General features: G+C 38.4%; 1 protein-coding gene and 1 pseudogene across 6 annotated transcripts in view; both read left to right on the top strand.

Moving 5' to 3' along the window:
- The window catches only part of SENP7 (SUMO specific peptidase 7), a 185,760-nt gene that overhangs the window by 54,008 nt on the left and 114,865 nt on the right, over positions 1-16,887 (top strand). For all 6 annotated transcript variants that reach the window (XM_030940256.1, XM_030940242.1, XM_030940267.1 and 3 more), the window contains one exon: positions 10,805-10,902. In XM_030940256.1, coding sequence (XP_030796116.1) covers positions 10,805-10,902 — 98 coding nt within the window. The remainder of the gene's footprint in view (positions 1-10,804; positions 10,903-16,887) is intronic.
- On the top strand, positions 12,387-13,139 carry LOC104670004 (annotated as a pseudogene).

The raw sequence follows: 16,887 nt of genomic DNA, 5'->3' as shown, positions 1-16,887 counted from the left end.
AAAGGCTGTTGAATTTTGTTGAAGGTCTTTTCTGCATCTATTGAGGTAACCGTGGTTTTTGTCGTTGATTATGTTTATTGATTTGCATATGCTGAACCAGCCTTGCATCGCAGGGATGAAGCCGACTTGATTGTGGTGGATAAGCTTTTTGATGTGCTGCTGGATTCGGCTTGCCGAATCTCCTTGTGTCTCCATCTCCTTCAGTTCTACTTTGATCTTAGTTATTTCTCGCCGTCTCGTAGCTTTTGAATTTGTTTGCTCTTCCTTCTCTAGTTCTTTTAATTGTGATGTTAGGGTGTCAATTTTAGATATTTCCTGCTTTCTCTTGTGGACATTTAGTGCTATAAATTTCCCTCTACACACTGCTTTAAATGTGTCCCAGAGATTCTGGTATGTTGTATCTTTGTTCTCATTGGTTTCAAAGAGCATCTTTATTTCTGCCTGCATTTTGTTATTTACCCAGTAGTCATTCAGGAGCAGGTTGATCACTTTCCTTGTAGTTGTGTGGTTTTGAATGAGTTTCTTAATCCTGAGTTTTTTTTTTTTTTTTTTTTTTTTTTTTTTTTATTATTTAAGTTCTAGGGTACATGTGCATAACGTGCAGGTTTGTTACATATGTATACTTGTGCCATGTTGGTGTGCTGCACCCATCAACTCGTCAGCACCCATCAATTCGTCATTTATATCAGGTATAACTCCCAGTGCAATCCCTCCCCCCTCCCCCCTCCCCATGATAGGCCCCGATGTGTGATGTTCCCCTTCCCGAGTCCAAGTGATGTCATTGTTCAGTTCCCACCTACGAGTGAGAACATGTGGTGTTTGGTTTTCTGTTCTTGTGATAGTTTGCTAAGAATGATGGTTTCTAGCTGCATCCATGTCCCTACAAAGGACGCAAACTCATCCTTTTTTATGGCTGCATAATATTCCATGGTGTATATGTGCCACATTTTCTTAATCCAGTCTGTCACAGATGGACATTTGGGTTGATTCCAAGTCTTTGCTATTGTGAATAGTGCCGCAATAAACATACGTGTGCATGTGTCTTTAGAGCAGCATGTTAATCCTAATTTGATTGCGCTGAGGTCTGAGAGATAGTTTGTTGTGATTTCTGTTCTTTTACATTTGCTGAGGAGTGCTTTACTTCCAATTATGTGCTCAATTTTAGAATAAGTGTGATGTGGTGCTGAAAAGAATGTATATTCTGTTGATTTGGGGTGGAGAGTTCTGTAGATGTCTATTAGGTCTGCTTGGTGCAGAGTTGAGTTCAATTCCTGGATATCCTTGTTAACTTTCTGTCTCGTCGATCTGTCTAATGTTGACAATGGGGTGTTAAAGTCTCCCATTGTTATTGTGTGGTGGTGTAAGTCTCTTTGTAGGTCTCTAAGAACTTGCTTTATGAATCTGTGTGCTCCTGTATTGGGTGCATATATATTTAGGATAGTTAGCTCTTCTTGTTGAATTGATCCCTTTACCATTATGTAATGGCCTTCTTTGTCTCTTTTGATATTGGTTGGTTTAAAGTCTGTTTTACTGGAGACTAGGATTGCAACCCCTGCTTTTTTTTGCTTTCCATTTGCTTGGTAGATCTTCCTCCATTACTTTATTTTGAGCCTATGTGCGTCTTTGCACATGAGATGGGTCTCCTGAATACAGCACACTGATGAGTCTTGACTCTATCTAATTTGCTAGTCTGTGTCTTTTAATTGGGGCATTTCGCCCATTTACATTTAAAGTTAATATAGTTATGTGTGAATTTGATCCTGTCATTATAATATTCGCTGGTTAGTTTGCCCATTAACTGATGCAGTTTCTTCATAGCGTTAATGGTCTTTACAATTTGGCATGTTTTTTCAGTGGCTGGTACCAGTTGTTTGTTTCTATGTTTAGTGCTTCCTTCAGGAGCTCTTGTAGGGCAGGCCTGGTTGTGATGAAATCTCTCAGCATTTGCTTGTCTGTAAAGGATTTTATTTCTCCTTCACTTATGAAACTTAGTTTGGCTGGATATGAAATTCTGGGTTGAGAACTCTTTTCTTTAAGAATGTTGAATATTGGCCCCCACTCTCTTCTGGCTTGTACAGTTTCTACTGAGAGATCTGCTGTTAGTCTGATGGGCTTCCCTTTGTGAGTAACTCGACCTTTCTCTCTGGCTGCCCTTAACACTTTTCCTTCATTTCAACCTTGGTGAATCTTATGTGTCTTGGAGTTGCTCTTCTCGAGGAGTATCTTTGTGGTGTTCTCTGTATTTCCTGAATTCGAATGTTGGCCTGCCTTGCTAGGTTGGGGATGTTCTCCTGTATAATATCCTGAAGAGTGTTTTCCAACTTGGTTCCATTCTCTCCGTCACTTTCAGGTACAGCAATCAAACGTCGTTGGTCTTTTCACATAGTCCTATATTTCTTGGAGGCTTTGTTCGTTTCTTTTTACTCTTTTTTCTCTAACCTTGTCTTCTCACTTTATTTCATTAATTTGATATTCAATCACTGATACCCTTTCTTCTACTTGATTGAATTGTCTATTGAAGCTTGTGCATGCGTCACGAAGTTCTCGTGCCATGGTTTTCAGCTCCGTTAGGTCATTTAAAGTCTTCGCTACACTGTTTATTCTAGTTAGCCGTTTGTCTAATCTTTTTTCAAGGTTTTTAGCTTCGAACATCCTTCTTTAGCTTGGAGAAGTTTGTTATTACTGACCTTTTGAAGCCTACTTCTGTCAACTCATCAAAGTCATCTCCATCCAGCTTTGTTCCGTTGCTGGCGAGGAACTGTGATCCTTTGGAGGAGACGAGGTCCTCTGATTTTTAGAATTTTCATCTTTTCTGCTCTGGTTTCTCCCCATCTTTGTGGTTTTATCTACCTTTAGTCTTTGATGTTGGTGATCTACAGATGAGGTTTGGGGGTAGATGACCTTTTTGTTGATGTTGATGCTATTCCTTTCTGTTTGTTAGTTTTCCTTCTAACAGTCAGGTCCCTCAGCTGCAGGTCTGTTGGAGTTTGCTGGAGGTCCACTCCTGACCCTGTTTGCCTGGGTATCACCAACGGAGGCTGCAGAGCAGCAAATATTGCAGAACAGCAAATATTGCTGCCTGATCCTTCCTCTGGAAGCTTTGTCCCAGAGGGGCAGCCGCCTATATGAGGTGTCTGTTGGCCCCTCCTGGGAGGTGTCTCCCAGTTAGGCTACACTGGAGTCATTGACCCACTTGAGGAGGCAGGCTGTCTGTTCTCAGAGCTCAAACACTGTGCTGGGAGAGCCACTGCTCTCTTCACAGCTGTCAGACAGGGATGTTTAAGTCTGCAGAAGTTGTCTGCTGCCTTTTGTTCAGCCATGCCCTGCCTAGAGAGGTGGAGTCTAGAGGCAGTAGGCCTTATTGAGCTGCAATGGGCTCTGCCTACTTTGAACTTCCCGGTCACTTTGTTTACCTACTCAAGCCTCAGCAATGGCGGACACCCCTCCCCCAGCCAGCTGCCATCTTGCAGTTCGATCTCAGACTGCTGCACTAGCAGTGAGCAAAGCTTCATGGGTGTGGGACATGCCGAACCAGGCATGGGAGAGAATCACCTTGTCTGCTGGTTGCTAAGACCTTGGGAAAAGTGCAGTATTTGGGCGGCAGTGTCCTGTTTTTCCAGGTAGCCTGTCATGGCTTCCCTTGGCTAGGAAAGGGAAAGCCCCTGACTTCTTGCATTTGCCAGGTGAGGCGATGCCCCTCCCTGCTTCACCTTGCCCTCTGTGGGCTGCAGCCCGCTGTCCAACCAGTCCCAATGAGATGAACGAGGTACCTCCGTTGGAAATGCAGAAATCACCCGTCTTCTGTGTCTTCTGCGTCGATCACGCTGGGAGCTTCAGACTGGAGCTGTTCCTATTTCACCATCTTGGTCCATTCTCTGTCTTATTGGTGTTTCTGCTCTGCTATTGAGTTTTGTACTTTAGTGTGTTTCTTTGAGAGTTTTAAGACTGCATTAAGCATTTTTGTAGTGTAGTGTAATGAATTCCCTTAATTTTTGCTTGTCTGGGAAAGATGTTATTTGCCCTTTATTTTTGAATGATAAGTTTGCTGAATCTAGTATTATTGACTGACATTTTATTTTCAGCACTTGTAATATATCATCATATGCCTGTAAGGTTTCTGCTGAGAAATTTGTTTTTAATCTTATGGGGATTTTCTTACATGTGATTTGATATTTTTCTTACTATTTTTAGAATTCTGTCTTTGACTTTTCAGTTTGACTATGATACACCTTGTAGAAGCCCTTTATGGATTGAATGTATTTGAGGAATTTTGTACTCCTGTATCTTCATGTTTTTATCTTTTGCAAGACTTGGGAAGTTTTCAGCTATAATTTTTTTCAAATGTTTTCTTCCATTTCTCTTTCTTCTGAAACTCCCATAATTTGAACATTGGTTGCTTTACGGCATCCCGTATGTTATGTAGGCTTTCTTCATTTTTTAAAGTTGTTTTTCACCTTTGTGTCTGAATGGGTTATTTTTTAAAATATCTGTTTTCAAGTTCAGAAATTCTTCTGCTTAATTTTGTTTATTACTGAGGCTCTCAACTGTATTTTACATTTCATTGAAATCTTCAGTTGTAGGACCTTTTAAATGATATCAATCTTTGTGGAATTTCTCATCGAGATCATAAATTGTTTTCCTAATTTTTTGGATTATTTATCTTTTTTAAAAAAATATCTCACTAGTTTCTTTTGTATCCTAATTTTCGTTTTTTTCCAGCATTCCATACATTTCCTTTTCTTATGGGTCTCTTACTGGAAAATTACTTTGTTTCTTTGGAGGTTTCTTGTTTCCTTGCTTTTTCATGTTTCTTGTGTCTTTTTGTTGGTGTCTGTGTTTATTGTAACAGTTGTTTTCTTCCAATTTATTCATTAGCATTGGTAGGAAAAACTTTTTCCTATAGATATATTTATAGTGCTGGTTCTGTGAAGGAGTTTTTCTGATTTTACATAGACATAGTCTTGTAATCTTTTATGATTTTTTGGATTGTAACTCTTGTCAGCAGTGTCGGAGTTCCTAAGTGACGCAGACTGCTTTTGTTAATGGCAGCCATGGTGAGGCTTTGCTGAGCGTGGGGACTCCAGGTGGGGTGCTCCTTAAGCACCAGTAATAATGACAGTGGGCTGGGTGGACTTGTCATTAGTTGCCTGAGTGGTGTGTGTGGGTGCCAGTGTGGCTGGGTGCTTTGAGCCAATCCCCAGACCTCTAGATGATTTGTGTAGGCAGTGGCAGTGGCAGCTATAGGTGGGGTTGGCTTGTCCTCAGGTTTTTGGAAGGCATGTGTCTGAGCCAGTTGGGGAGTGGATTGATCCCTAGGCCTCTGGAGGATGATGTGTACAGGTGCTGATGGTGGGCAGAGTGGATCTCTCTTCATGCCCTCCCACCCCCGATGGTGTGTGTGGGTCTTGGTAGCAGTAGGTGGGTAGATTGTTCCCTAGGAACCCTGATGATATGCATTGGTGACATTGAGGAGTGTGGATAGATTTTTGTTTCTCTGGATGACACATGGGGGTGCCAGTGGTGGTGGGTGGGCCACTTTAAATTTTTTGTTACAATGTATTTTCATACTTTTTTTAAAAAAGCATAACATTAAATTTACATAAGCATCTGTTTCCTTTCTGTTCTTCAGATTGAATAATTTCTATTGGTCTATTTCCAGATCCACTGACCCCTTTTTAGTATCCTTTCTTCTCTTTAGGCCAGTGGTCCCTAACCTTTTTGGCATCAGGTTTCATGGAAGACAATTTTTCTGTGGACCCACGTAGTCGGGCAGGTGGGATGGTTTTGGAATGATTCAAGCACATTACATTTATTGTGCACTTTATTTCTGTTATTAATACATTGTAATACATAATTAAATAAATATACAACTTACCATAATGTAGAATCAGTGGGAGACCTGAGCATGATTTCCTGCAACTAGATGATCCCATCTGGAGGTGATGGGAGACAGTAACAGATCATCACTCATTAGATTCTCATAAGGAGCATGCAACCAGTATCACTCATATGCACAGTTCACAATAGGGTTTGTGCTTTGAGAATCTAATGCTGCCACTGACCTGACAGGTGGTGGAGCTCAGGTGGTAATGTGAGTGATGGGGAGCGGCTGTAAATACAGATGAAATTTCACTTGCACACTTGCCACTCACCTCCTGCTGTGCGGCCTGGTTCCTAACAGGCCATGGACCAATACCCGTCCATGACCTGGGGTTGGGGACTACTGCTTTAGGCCGTTCAGTGCTTTTTAAAATTTGGTCATGTTACTTCGTAGTTTTCAAAGTGCCATTTGTTTCTTTTTTACTTTTGTTTCTCTGTTGAGATTTTCTGTCTTTTTACTTCTTTGAAGAGAGTTCATCCTTGCAGAGAACAGTATAATAGCCACTTTAAAGCTTTTTTTTTCTGGCTGTGTGTGGTGGCTCCCACCTGTAATTCCAGCACTTTTGGAGGCTCAGGTGGCCGGATCACCTGAGGTCGTGAGTTGGAGACCAGCCTCGCCAAGATGGTGAGACTGTCTCTACTAAAAATACAAAAAATTAGCCAGGCATGGTAGTTGGTGCCTGTAATCCCAACTACTTGGGAGGCTGAGGCAGAAGAATTGCTTGAACCTGGGAGGCGGAGGTTGCAGTGAGCTGAGATCATGCCACCGCACTCCAGGCTGGGCAACAAGAGTAAAACTCTATCTCAAATAAATAAATAAATGAATGAATAAATAAGTAAGTAAATAAATAAAATGAAGTTTTTTTTTTTTTTTTTTTTCTGATAATTTCAACATCTCTGTCTTCTTCTACTTGGCTGCTCTTGATTCTCATCTTTTGTGAGTTGTTGAATTTCCTAGGTTCTTTATATGCCAAGCAGTTTTCGGATTATATCCTGGGCATTTTGAATATTAAGTTGTAAGTCTCTGGGTCTTGGTTAGATTGCAGGTTTGGTATTACTTTGAGTTCACCAATATCATTCTTAGCGTATACTCTTCAGGGTCCTAAGATAGCTTTGCCATGAAGTCTGTCTAGAATTCTTAGTTGCACTTAGTGGGAGAAGCAGAGAAGATTATTCTTATTCCATTTTATTTCAAGTAGAATTCTTGCTCATTTTTTAAATCTGAGTTTTTATTTTATATATTTATTTATTTATGATACAGGGTTTTCCTGTGTCACCTAGGCCTGCGTGCAGTGGTACGATTATAGCTCACTGCAGCCTCAAACTCCTAGGCTCAAGTGATTCTCCTGCCTCAGCCTCCTGAGTAGCTGGGACTACAGACACGTGCTACCGCCTTTTTTATAGAGACAGGGTCTCACTATATTTATCAGACTGGTCTCAAACTTCTGACTTCAAGTGATCTTCCTGCCTCAGTCTCCCAAAGTGTTGGGATTACAGGCATAAGCCACTGTACCTGGCTCAATCTGAGTTTTTAGTCTTTGTTATTGATGTGTAGGAATTTTTTATATAATAAGGATATGAGTCTGTTGTCAGGATGTGTATTGCAAATACTTTCAGTCTGTAGCTGTTTTATTTCTTAATTGTATGTCTGTTGATGAGCAGAAATATTTGATTTTGATGAATCTAGTTTATCAATTTTTTCCTTTATTCTTAGTGGTTTCTTCTTTTTTTTTAGACAGAGTCTCACTCTTTTGCCCAGACTGAAGTGCAGTGGCATGATCTTGGCTCACTGCAATCTCTGCCTTCTGGGTTCCAGCGATTCTCGTGCCTCAGTCTCCCTAGTAGCTGGGACTACAGGTCTACACCCCCATGCTGAGCAAATTTTTGTATTTTTAGTAGAGGTGGGGTTTCATTGTGTTGCCCAGGCTGGTCTCGAACTCCTGGCCTCTAGCGATCCATCCACCTTGGCCTCCCAAAGTGCTGGGATTACAGATGTGAGCCACTGCACCCAGTCTCTTTATTCTTAGTCCTTTCCTTTCCTTTCTTTCCCTTCCCTTCCCCATCCCCTTCCCTTCCCCATCCCCTTCCTTTCCCTTCTCTTCCCTTCCCTTCCCCATCCCCTTCCCTTCCCCATCCCCTTCCCCTTCCCCTTCCCCTTCCCCTTCCCCTTCCCTTCTCTTCCCTTCCCTCCCCTCCCCTCCCTTCCCCTCCCCTCCCCCCCTTTCCTTTCCTTTCATTTCGCTTTTTTGTTAATGTTGTGACAAAACACACGTAACAAAATTTACCATATTAGCTATTAATTGCATTCAATTTAGTGGCATTTAGTTCACTCACAGTGTTGTGCAACCACTTTCTCTGTCTAGTTTCAGAACTTTTTCATCACCCCAAATGGAAACTCTTTAACCATTAAGCATTCACTTCTTATTTTATCTCTTTATTCCCCCAGCTTCCCAGCCCCTGGAAATTACTACTTTGTTTTCTGTTGCCTGGATTTTCCTGTTCTAGATATTTCACAAAAACAGAATCACTCCGTATAGGATCTTTTGTGTCTATGGCTTCTTTCGCTTGGCACAAATGCTTTCAAAGTTCATCCATGTCATAGTATGTGGTAGTACTTTAGTTCTTTTTATGGTCTAATAATATTCCATTGTATGGCTATATCACATTTGTTTATCTGTTCATCTGTTTGTATTGTTTCCACCTTTTTTGCTATTGTTGAATAATGCTTCCATGAACAGACAAGTATCTGTTCGAAAACCTGTTTTCCATTCTTTTGTTTTATACTTAGGATGGGAATTTCTGTGTCATGTGGTAATTTTATGTTTAAGTTATTGAGGAACTGCAATACTGTTTTTTTTTTCTTAAAACAGTAGCTGTACCATTTACATTCCCACTAGCAATGTATGAAGGTTCCAGGTTCTTTATATACTCACCAACACTTATTTTTTTTTCTCTCTTTCTTGCTCTTTTACTTCCTTTTCCTTCTCCTCTCTTCCTTCATTCCTCATCCTAGTGGGTACGAAATGATATATCATTGTGGTTTTGACTTGCATTTTTTTGTGTGTTTTGATATAAACTTTAGGGGTATTTTTCCTTCTTCTGGGAAGAATGCTATTTATATTTTTTTGGGGGATTTTGGTGAATCTATAAATTTCTTCATTTAGTGTGGACATTTTAACAATGACATTTCAACAACATTGATTCTTTTTCCATTTTTCTTTTTTTGTTCTCAAAGGAGATAAACAATATTGATTCAAACCATGACCATGGAATATCTTTCTATTGTTTTGGCGTTCTCCAGTTTCTTTCATCAATGTTTTATGGTTTTCATTGTGGAGATCTTTCACTTTGGTTTGGATTTGCATTTCCTAATGACTAATGACATTGAGTGTCTTCTAATGTGCTTTTTGTCATTTGTGTAGTTTTTTTGGAGAAATATCTATTCACATTCTTTGCCCATTAAAATATTTTTGTCTTTATCTTACTGAATTGTAAGAGTTTTTTTTTTTTTTAATTTTGAACACTATACCTTTTTTCTTTTAAGAGATGGGGTCTTGCTGTGTTGCCCAGGCTGGCCTGAAACTCTTGGCCTCAAGCAATCTTCCTGCCTTGGCCTTCCAGAGTGCTGGAATTACAGGTGTGAGCCATTGTGGTTGGCCTGGATACTGTATTTCCTCCCATTTGGTGGTTTGGTTGCCTTTCCACTATTCCAGTAGTGTTCTTTGATGAATAAAAGTTTGAAATTTTTCTGATGTCCAATTTATCATTTTTCTGTTGTCACTTGTGGTTTTTTGGTCATATCTGTGAAATCATTGCCAAGTAGAAGTCATGAAAATGTACTGCTATGTTTTTTTCTAAGAGCTTCATAATTCCAACATTGTTTTGATTACTATAACTTCATAGTAAATTTTGAAACTGAAATGTGAGTCCTCTAATTTTGTTCTTCTTCTTCAAGATTATTTTGGTTCTTCTGAGCCTCTCACAATTAATCGTCAGATCAGTTCGTCCATTTCTGCAAAACAGGCTGTTGGAATTTTGGTAGGGAGTGAATGGAATCTGGAGGTCACTTTGGGGAGTAATGCCCAACTGCTAACCAAAATAGTTGATATAGTTAATAAAGTCTTTCAGTCCTCGATTAGGGGATGTCTTTTTCATTTATTTGGGTTTATTTGTTTATTTATTTATTTAACTCGTTCCTAAAATTTTCCATGTGGCAGTTCATAGGTAACTAACTTTAATATCTTTCAATTGTTATAAATGCAGTTACTTTAGAATCATAGGCCCTATTTAACCTTCTTTTTTTTTTTTTTTTTTTTTTTTTTGAGACAGAGTTTCGCTCTTTTTGCCCAGGCTAGAGTGCAATGGCGCGATCTCAGCTCACCGCAACCTCCGCCTCCCGGGTTCAAGCGATTCTCCTGCCTCAGCCTCTCGAGTAGCTGGGATTACAGGCATGCACCACTATGCCTGGCTAATTTTTGTATTTTTAGTAGAGACGGGGTTTCTCCATGTTGGTCAGGCTGGTCTTGAACTCCCGACCTCAGGTGATCCACCCACCTTGGCCTCCCAAATTGCTGGGATGATAGGCGTGAGCCACCACGCCCGTCCATTAACCTTCTATGTAATAATTTTTATTACTTCCTTTAAATACATTCCAGATTTTAATAGCTATTTAAGCTTTGGAATCTCAAAGTATTGATTTTTTGATTAAAGTTACCTTGGTATTTTAAAATGTCTTCCTAGTATTTTTTGGTGGACTTACATTTCTGCATTAGCAAAAGAGCCAGATATTCGATAGATATTATTTTTCTCTGTGAACTACTATGTATTTGATTGTTTATAACAAATTTCCAAATAAAAAAGAACATTTTAATGTTTCTTGTCATATTGGTATGTTTATTATTAAAATTTCATTTTTTTTTCCTAGTGGGAAAGAAGCCTAAGGAATAAAGTCATCTCTCTAGACCATAAAAATAAAAAACATATCCGAGGGTGTCCTGTCGCTTCCAAGTCTTCACCAGAAAGGTAAGACATGTGTGTGTGTGTGTGTGACATAGTATGGGCTTATCCTATAAAGTGTGACCATAAATGATTTATTTTAGCTTGTTGTATCTCAATTATGACCACAATGTTTAAAATAGAAGGCTTTAATTCAGTAGCCTGTAAGATTCTTTCAGTCTCTTAGCTTTCTGCGATTGTTAGTATCTTAACTCCCTTGTTTTTGTGCATTTGGAAATCTTGATAAGCTTTTGCTGATAATGCAAGAGTTATACATAGACTGATAATGATGATTGAGTCATTATTTGTGATCAGCAGTGAGAAGGGGTGCTTGGTTTCTTCTTTTTTATTTTTTAAAGGCTAGTCAAATGAAGCGGTGGGAATGGAGCAGAAACAAAGACATCTGCAACTTGTAATCAACTGGTTGTAAATACCTCTGTACTTGGGCCAGCCAAAAATGCTCTGTTTAGCAACTATTGTCCTATAGTCACAGTGCTAACAAGTTATTTGCATAGGGGAATTAAATATCTGGAGGATTCAAATTACAGTTGTTATGGAAATAATTTAGAGTATTTCAGAATTGGACATAAATCAATGATTAGAAAGTTGTTATTTTAAAAAGAGTATTGAATTTTCTTTTCAACGTAGTGAATGAAAAAATGAGAATAGCAAATTATGATTATTGGAAAGTCACACAAATTTAGAAGACTCAGTGGGGTCCTTGAATTTATGTCAAAGTACTTCTATAAACTACTTAGTCTAATTCTCCCTTTTCAAGTAAATTGTGTGTAGGAAATATAAACATATATTGATGACTCCATAGCAGTTTATGAGCCTCTTGACATACCGTACCATGGATAACTTGTCAAGGTGAATAAGGCAGGTCTGTTGATGCAATGATGATGCTTTCATCCTTAGAACAAGCACACACTAGTTTTCAGACTTAGTTTCCCAAAAAGATTTACATAAAAAAATTATACTTGGTTTGAGAGATGGAATGCTAGAAGTAATACAGGAATGATAATTTTTTTTTTTTTTTTTTTTTTTTTTTTGAGGCAGAGTCTCATTCTGTCGCCGGGGCTGGAGTGCAGTGGCCGGATCTCAGCTCACTGCAAGCTCCGCCTCCCGGGTTTACGCCATTCTCCTGCCTCAGCCTCCCGAGTAGCTGGGACTACAGGCGCCCGCCACTTCGCCCGGCTAGTTTTTGTATTTTTGGTAGAGACGGGGTTTCACCGTGTTCGCCAGGATGGTCTCGATCTCCTGACCTCGTGATCCGCCCATCTCGGCCTCCCAAAGTGCTGGGATTACAGGCTTGAGCCACCGCGCCCGGCCGATAATTTTTAATTAATAAAAACCAAGCCACATTTTCTGAAAGGTTTGCACATACAAAGTTGTTTTATCTTATGGGAAACATATCCTGAAGACTTTGCATGCTTCAAAACATATATAATTCCCCTTTAGCTGCCGTCTTGCATCCCTGCATGTGTGTGCCTAATCTCAGCTGGCCCACCTGAGACCCTGTGAGCACCAACCCTAGTTCCCTGCGTGTCCCCTTACCTGCTCTGACAGGATGAAAGAAACAATCATGCATCAGGAAAAACTTGCCAAACTGCAGGCACAAGTGCACATTGGTGGGAAAGGAACAATTTGTAGAAAGAAGGTGGTTCATGGAACAGCCACAGCAGATGATAAAAAACTTGAGTTGTCCTTAAAGAAGTTAGGGGTAAACAGTATCTCTGGTATTGAAGAGGTGAATATGTTTACAAACCAAGGAATGGTGATCCACTTTAACAACCCTAAAGTTCAGGCATCTCTGGCAGCAAACACTTTCACCATTACAGGCCATGCTGAGACAAAGCAGCTGACGGAAATGCTACACAGCATCTTAAACCAGCTTGGTGCAGACAGTCTGACTAGTTTAAGGAGACTGGCTGAAGCTGTGCCCAAACAGTCCGTGGATAGAAAAGCACCACTTGCTACTGGAGAGGATAATGATGATGAAGTTCCTCATCTTGTGGAGAATTTTGATGAGGCTTCCAAGAATGAGGCAAACTGAATTGAATCAACTTCTGAAGATAAAACTTGAAGAAGTTACTGGGAGCTGCTATTTTATATTATGACTGCTTTTAAAGAAATTTTTGTTTATGGATATGATAAAATCTAGATCTCTAATATTTTTAAGCCCAAGCCCCTTGGACACTGCAGCTCTTTTCAGTTTTTGCTTATACACAATTCATTATTTGCAGCTAATTAAGCCGAAGAAGCCTGGGAATAAACTTTGAAACAAAGGTTAATAAGGTTCTTTGCCTAGTAAAAAACAAAAAACAAAAAACTTATATCATTCAGGCCGGGCACGGTGGCTCACACCTGTAGTCCCAGCACTTTGGGAGACCGAGGCAGGTGGATCACTTGAGTGCAGGAGTTCAAGTACAGCATGGGCACCATGGCGAAACACCATCTCTACAAAAAACTAATAAAAGTAAAAATTAAAAAATACTTATATTATTTAAATCTCGCTTTTCCATAAGAAAGCTTGTAAAGTGGTGGGCACAGGTTCTTTGGGATATCAATCAATAACTTTGTAACATACTGCTTTAATTTTGCCTTTTAGTTTTCTGGCATTATCACTAATATTTTTTTCAGTGTATTTTCTGCTAAATTGTCAGCCTAGCATAAAAAGATAATTGTTTGGCCTTCCTTATAGGATTTATAACATCTGACTTCTGTTCCGGAGTTAGTGATTTTCAGGCATGGTCACAGCATTAACATTATAACATCTATTTAATGTACACTTAATGATATTGTTAGAGGATAAAAAGGTTTTAAAATTCAGTAGCAGTAGAAATTGAATTAAAAATACAATAATGAACCAAATCACCATCTTTTTAATAAATAAAAAGAACAGTGTGGTTGACATGATCCTGACAAAGGAAAATGATACATTTCTTAAACTGATAAAAGTGATGTAGCCAACAGGCATTAGTGTAATTAATTAGTTTTATAGTTTACTCAGCCAATTTTTGAATAATAGAATGTGATTTTTGACAAATTTTTAAAATCTAGAGGACTTTGTATTATTTCAAAATTTTATACTGAAGACACGTATATATGTCTTTTATATATATAACTATATTAATACATAATTCGTTCAAATTCACAATGTTAAAGTGTTCATAAAATATTTCTGGGGGATGTATATGAATATTAAAAAGTAGGATTTAAAAATGTATCTCTGATGTGTGGTAGAAAGGACCTGAGTCATTTCCAAATCCTAGTTGTCTTAAGCTAGGAGGGGGCATCTTGTCTATACTTTAGTTTTTCCTCTACTGAAAGTTCTGGAGCTTTTGATTCTTAACCTTTTTCTGAATGTTCTGCTTCTAAAAGGTAGGTAAAATGGGATGGTTAGGATATCTAGAATATCTGGAAACTAAGGTGGGATGGAACATGATGAGTTGTTTAGATGAAATGGGTTATGACAGTTAAGTTAGTAGGCAGAGTTAGGAAGTGACTTTGTTCAAAACAACAGGAATGGGAAATTATGATGTATTTGCTTCACAGCACAAGGATTTTGTAAAATTCTCTTGGGCAGATTATTTTTAGAAGAGAAACAGTTTGGTTTTTCTGTTTTAATGGGATTCTTTTTTCCTCTCTTGATCTCGTTTTCACTATCAATGAGCTTACAGAATTTGTACCTACAGATTTAGTTCTCTTGTAGTGTAATTTTTTTTTTAAATCAAATTGTGCTGTTCTTCCTACTCCACTAATTATTTGGCGTATCAGTCATAAGAGTACATGAGCAATATCAGATTGGAACTGAAAACCCTCTATTATAATTATGGCAGCTAATATCTACTGAGTACTTATTATGTGTTAGGCATTAGACTAAGCCTGAACTGTCTTATTGAATTTTTATAAGTCTGTAAGATGTAAGTAGCATTGGCCTTATCTCATAGTTGAGGAAATTTAGGCCTTCTTACTATAATGGAGAGGAATGTTATTAATGCATCTCTAGGAAACCTAGTCCAGTATTAACAGACTTAAATTTTTGTTTTAATAACATTGAATTCTTCTAGGCTATCTGAAACATTTTATAAATTGCTGCTGTGCGAAGGGAAGTCAAAGCAACAAAAATACACCTGGAGAGGGGGAAAATGTTTCCATATGTTTGTATTACTTTGTAACTACTGACTCTATCTCCTGTGTTTGATCTTACTTTAAAGATTGTAATACTTCTTAGTGCTTTTTTAAAAATTAAGTTTTATTGTGATATAATTTACATATCATAAAATTCACCTATTTTAATTCAATAATTAAATAATTTTTAGTATATTTACAGAATTGTGAGCCATCACTACAGTCTAGTGATGGTTTTAGAACATCCCATAATGCTCCAAAAGAAACTGCTCTTTTGCAACCATTTTCCATTCTCACCTACAACTGTAAGCAACCACTAACCTTAAAAGATTTGATTTTTTGGACATTTCATATAGACAGAATCATACAATATGTTTGTTCTTTTTCATCTGGCTTTCACCTAGCATAATATTTTTGAGGTTTGTTAATATTGTAGCATATATCAGTATTTCATTTCTTTTTATACCACATTGTGTTTATTCACCAGTTGGATTTTTATGTTGTTTCCACTTCTTAGCTATTATGAGTAATGTTGTCATAAACATTCCTATACAAGTGTTTGCAGGTGTTTGTGTAGATACATGTTTTCTTTTTTCTTTTTCTTTTTTTTCTCTTGAGATGGAGTCTCACTTGAGATGGAGTCTCACTTTGTTGCCCAGTGGTACAGTGGTGGAAAACACTTTGCCCAGTGGTGCAGTGGTGGAAAACAGCTCACTGCAGCCTCGACCTCCCAGGCTCAAGCGATCCTCCTGCTTCAGCCCACCAAGTTGTTGGGACTACAGGCATGCACCATCATGCTTGGCTAATTCTATTTTTTGTAGAGATGAAGTTTTGCTATGTTGCCCAGGCTGGTCTTGAACTCTTGAGCTCAAGTGATCTGCCCACCTTGGCCTCCCAGAGTGATGGGATTATAGGCATGAGCCACTGTGCCCGTCCAAAGACATACATGTTTTCATTTATCTTAAACAGATAACTAGGATTAGAATTGCTGTGTCATGCATTAATATTTAACTTTTTGAGCAACTGCTGAACTTTTTTCAAAATGACTGTATAATTTTGCATTCCCACCACAATGTATGAGGGATTCATGTTTTTCTACATCCTCACCAGCACTTATCTTCTTCCATCCTTCTTTCCTCTTTCTTTTTTCTTTTCTTTTCTTTTGTTTCCTTCCATCTTTCATCCTAGTGAGTGTGAAGTGGTACCTCATTGTGGTTTTTGATTGCCATTTCCTAATAACTAAATGATGTCGATTGTCCTTTCATGTGCTGATTGGTCATTTGTATGTCTTTTTGAGAATTGTCTACTCAGATCCTTTGCCCATTTTAAATTGGATTATCTTTTTGTTGTAAGAGTTACAAAATATTTTCTGTGTACAAGTCCCTTATCAGGTATATGATTTTCATATATTTTATCTGATACTTTTGGCAAGTTTCTCACTTTCTTGATGGTGTCCTTTGAAACATAAAAGATTTTAAGTTTTGATGAAGTCCCATTTATCTATTTTTCTTTTGTCTCTGTGCTTTTGGTGTCATATCTAAGAAATCATTGCCTAATCCAAGGTTGTAATCCTTCACTCCTGTGTTTTCTTCTAAGAGTTTTACAGTTTTAGCTCTTAGATTTAGGTCTTTGATCCATTTTAAGTTAATTTTTAGGTATGGAATGAAATAGGCACCCTAATTAATATTTTTGCCTTTGGATATTCACTTGTCCCAGCACCATTTGTTGAAAAGATAATGGTGTCTCTTCATTATTTTGCATTGAATTGTCTTGGAATCTTTGTGAAGTGTCAGTTGGTAGTCAATGTTAGCGTTTATTTCTGGATTCTCAGTTCTCTTCCATTGTTCCATATGTCTGTCTGTATGCTGGTACTGCCAT

This window comes from Rhinopithecus roxellana, chromosome 1 (assembly GCF_007565055.1).
Source record: "Rhinopithecus roxellana isolate Shanxi Qingling chromosome 1, ASM756505v1, whole genome shotgun sequence".
Lineage (NCBI taxonomy): Eukaryota > Metazoa > Chordata > Mammalia > Primates > Cercopithecidae > Rhinopithecus > Rhinopithecus roxellana.
Note: the sequence above shows the minus strand (reverse complement) of the source record. Positions and strands in the feature narration are given on the sequence as shown.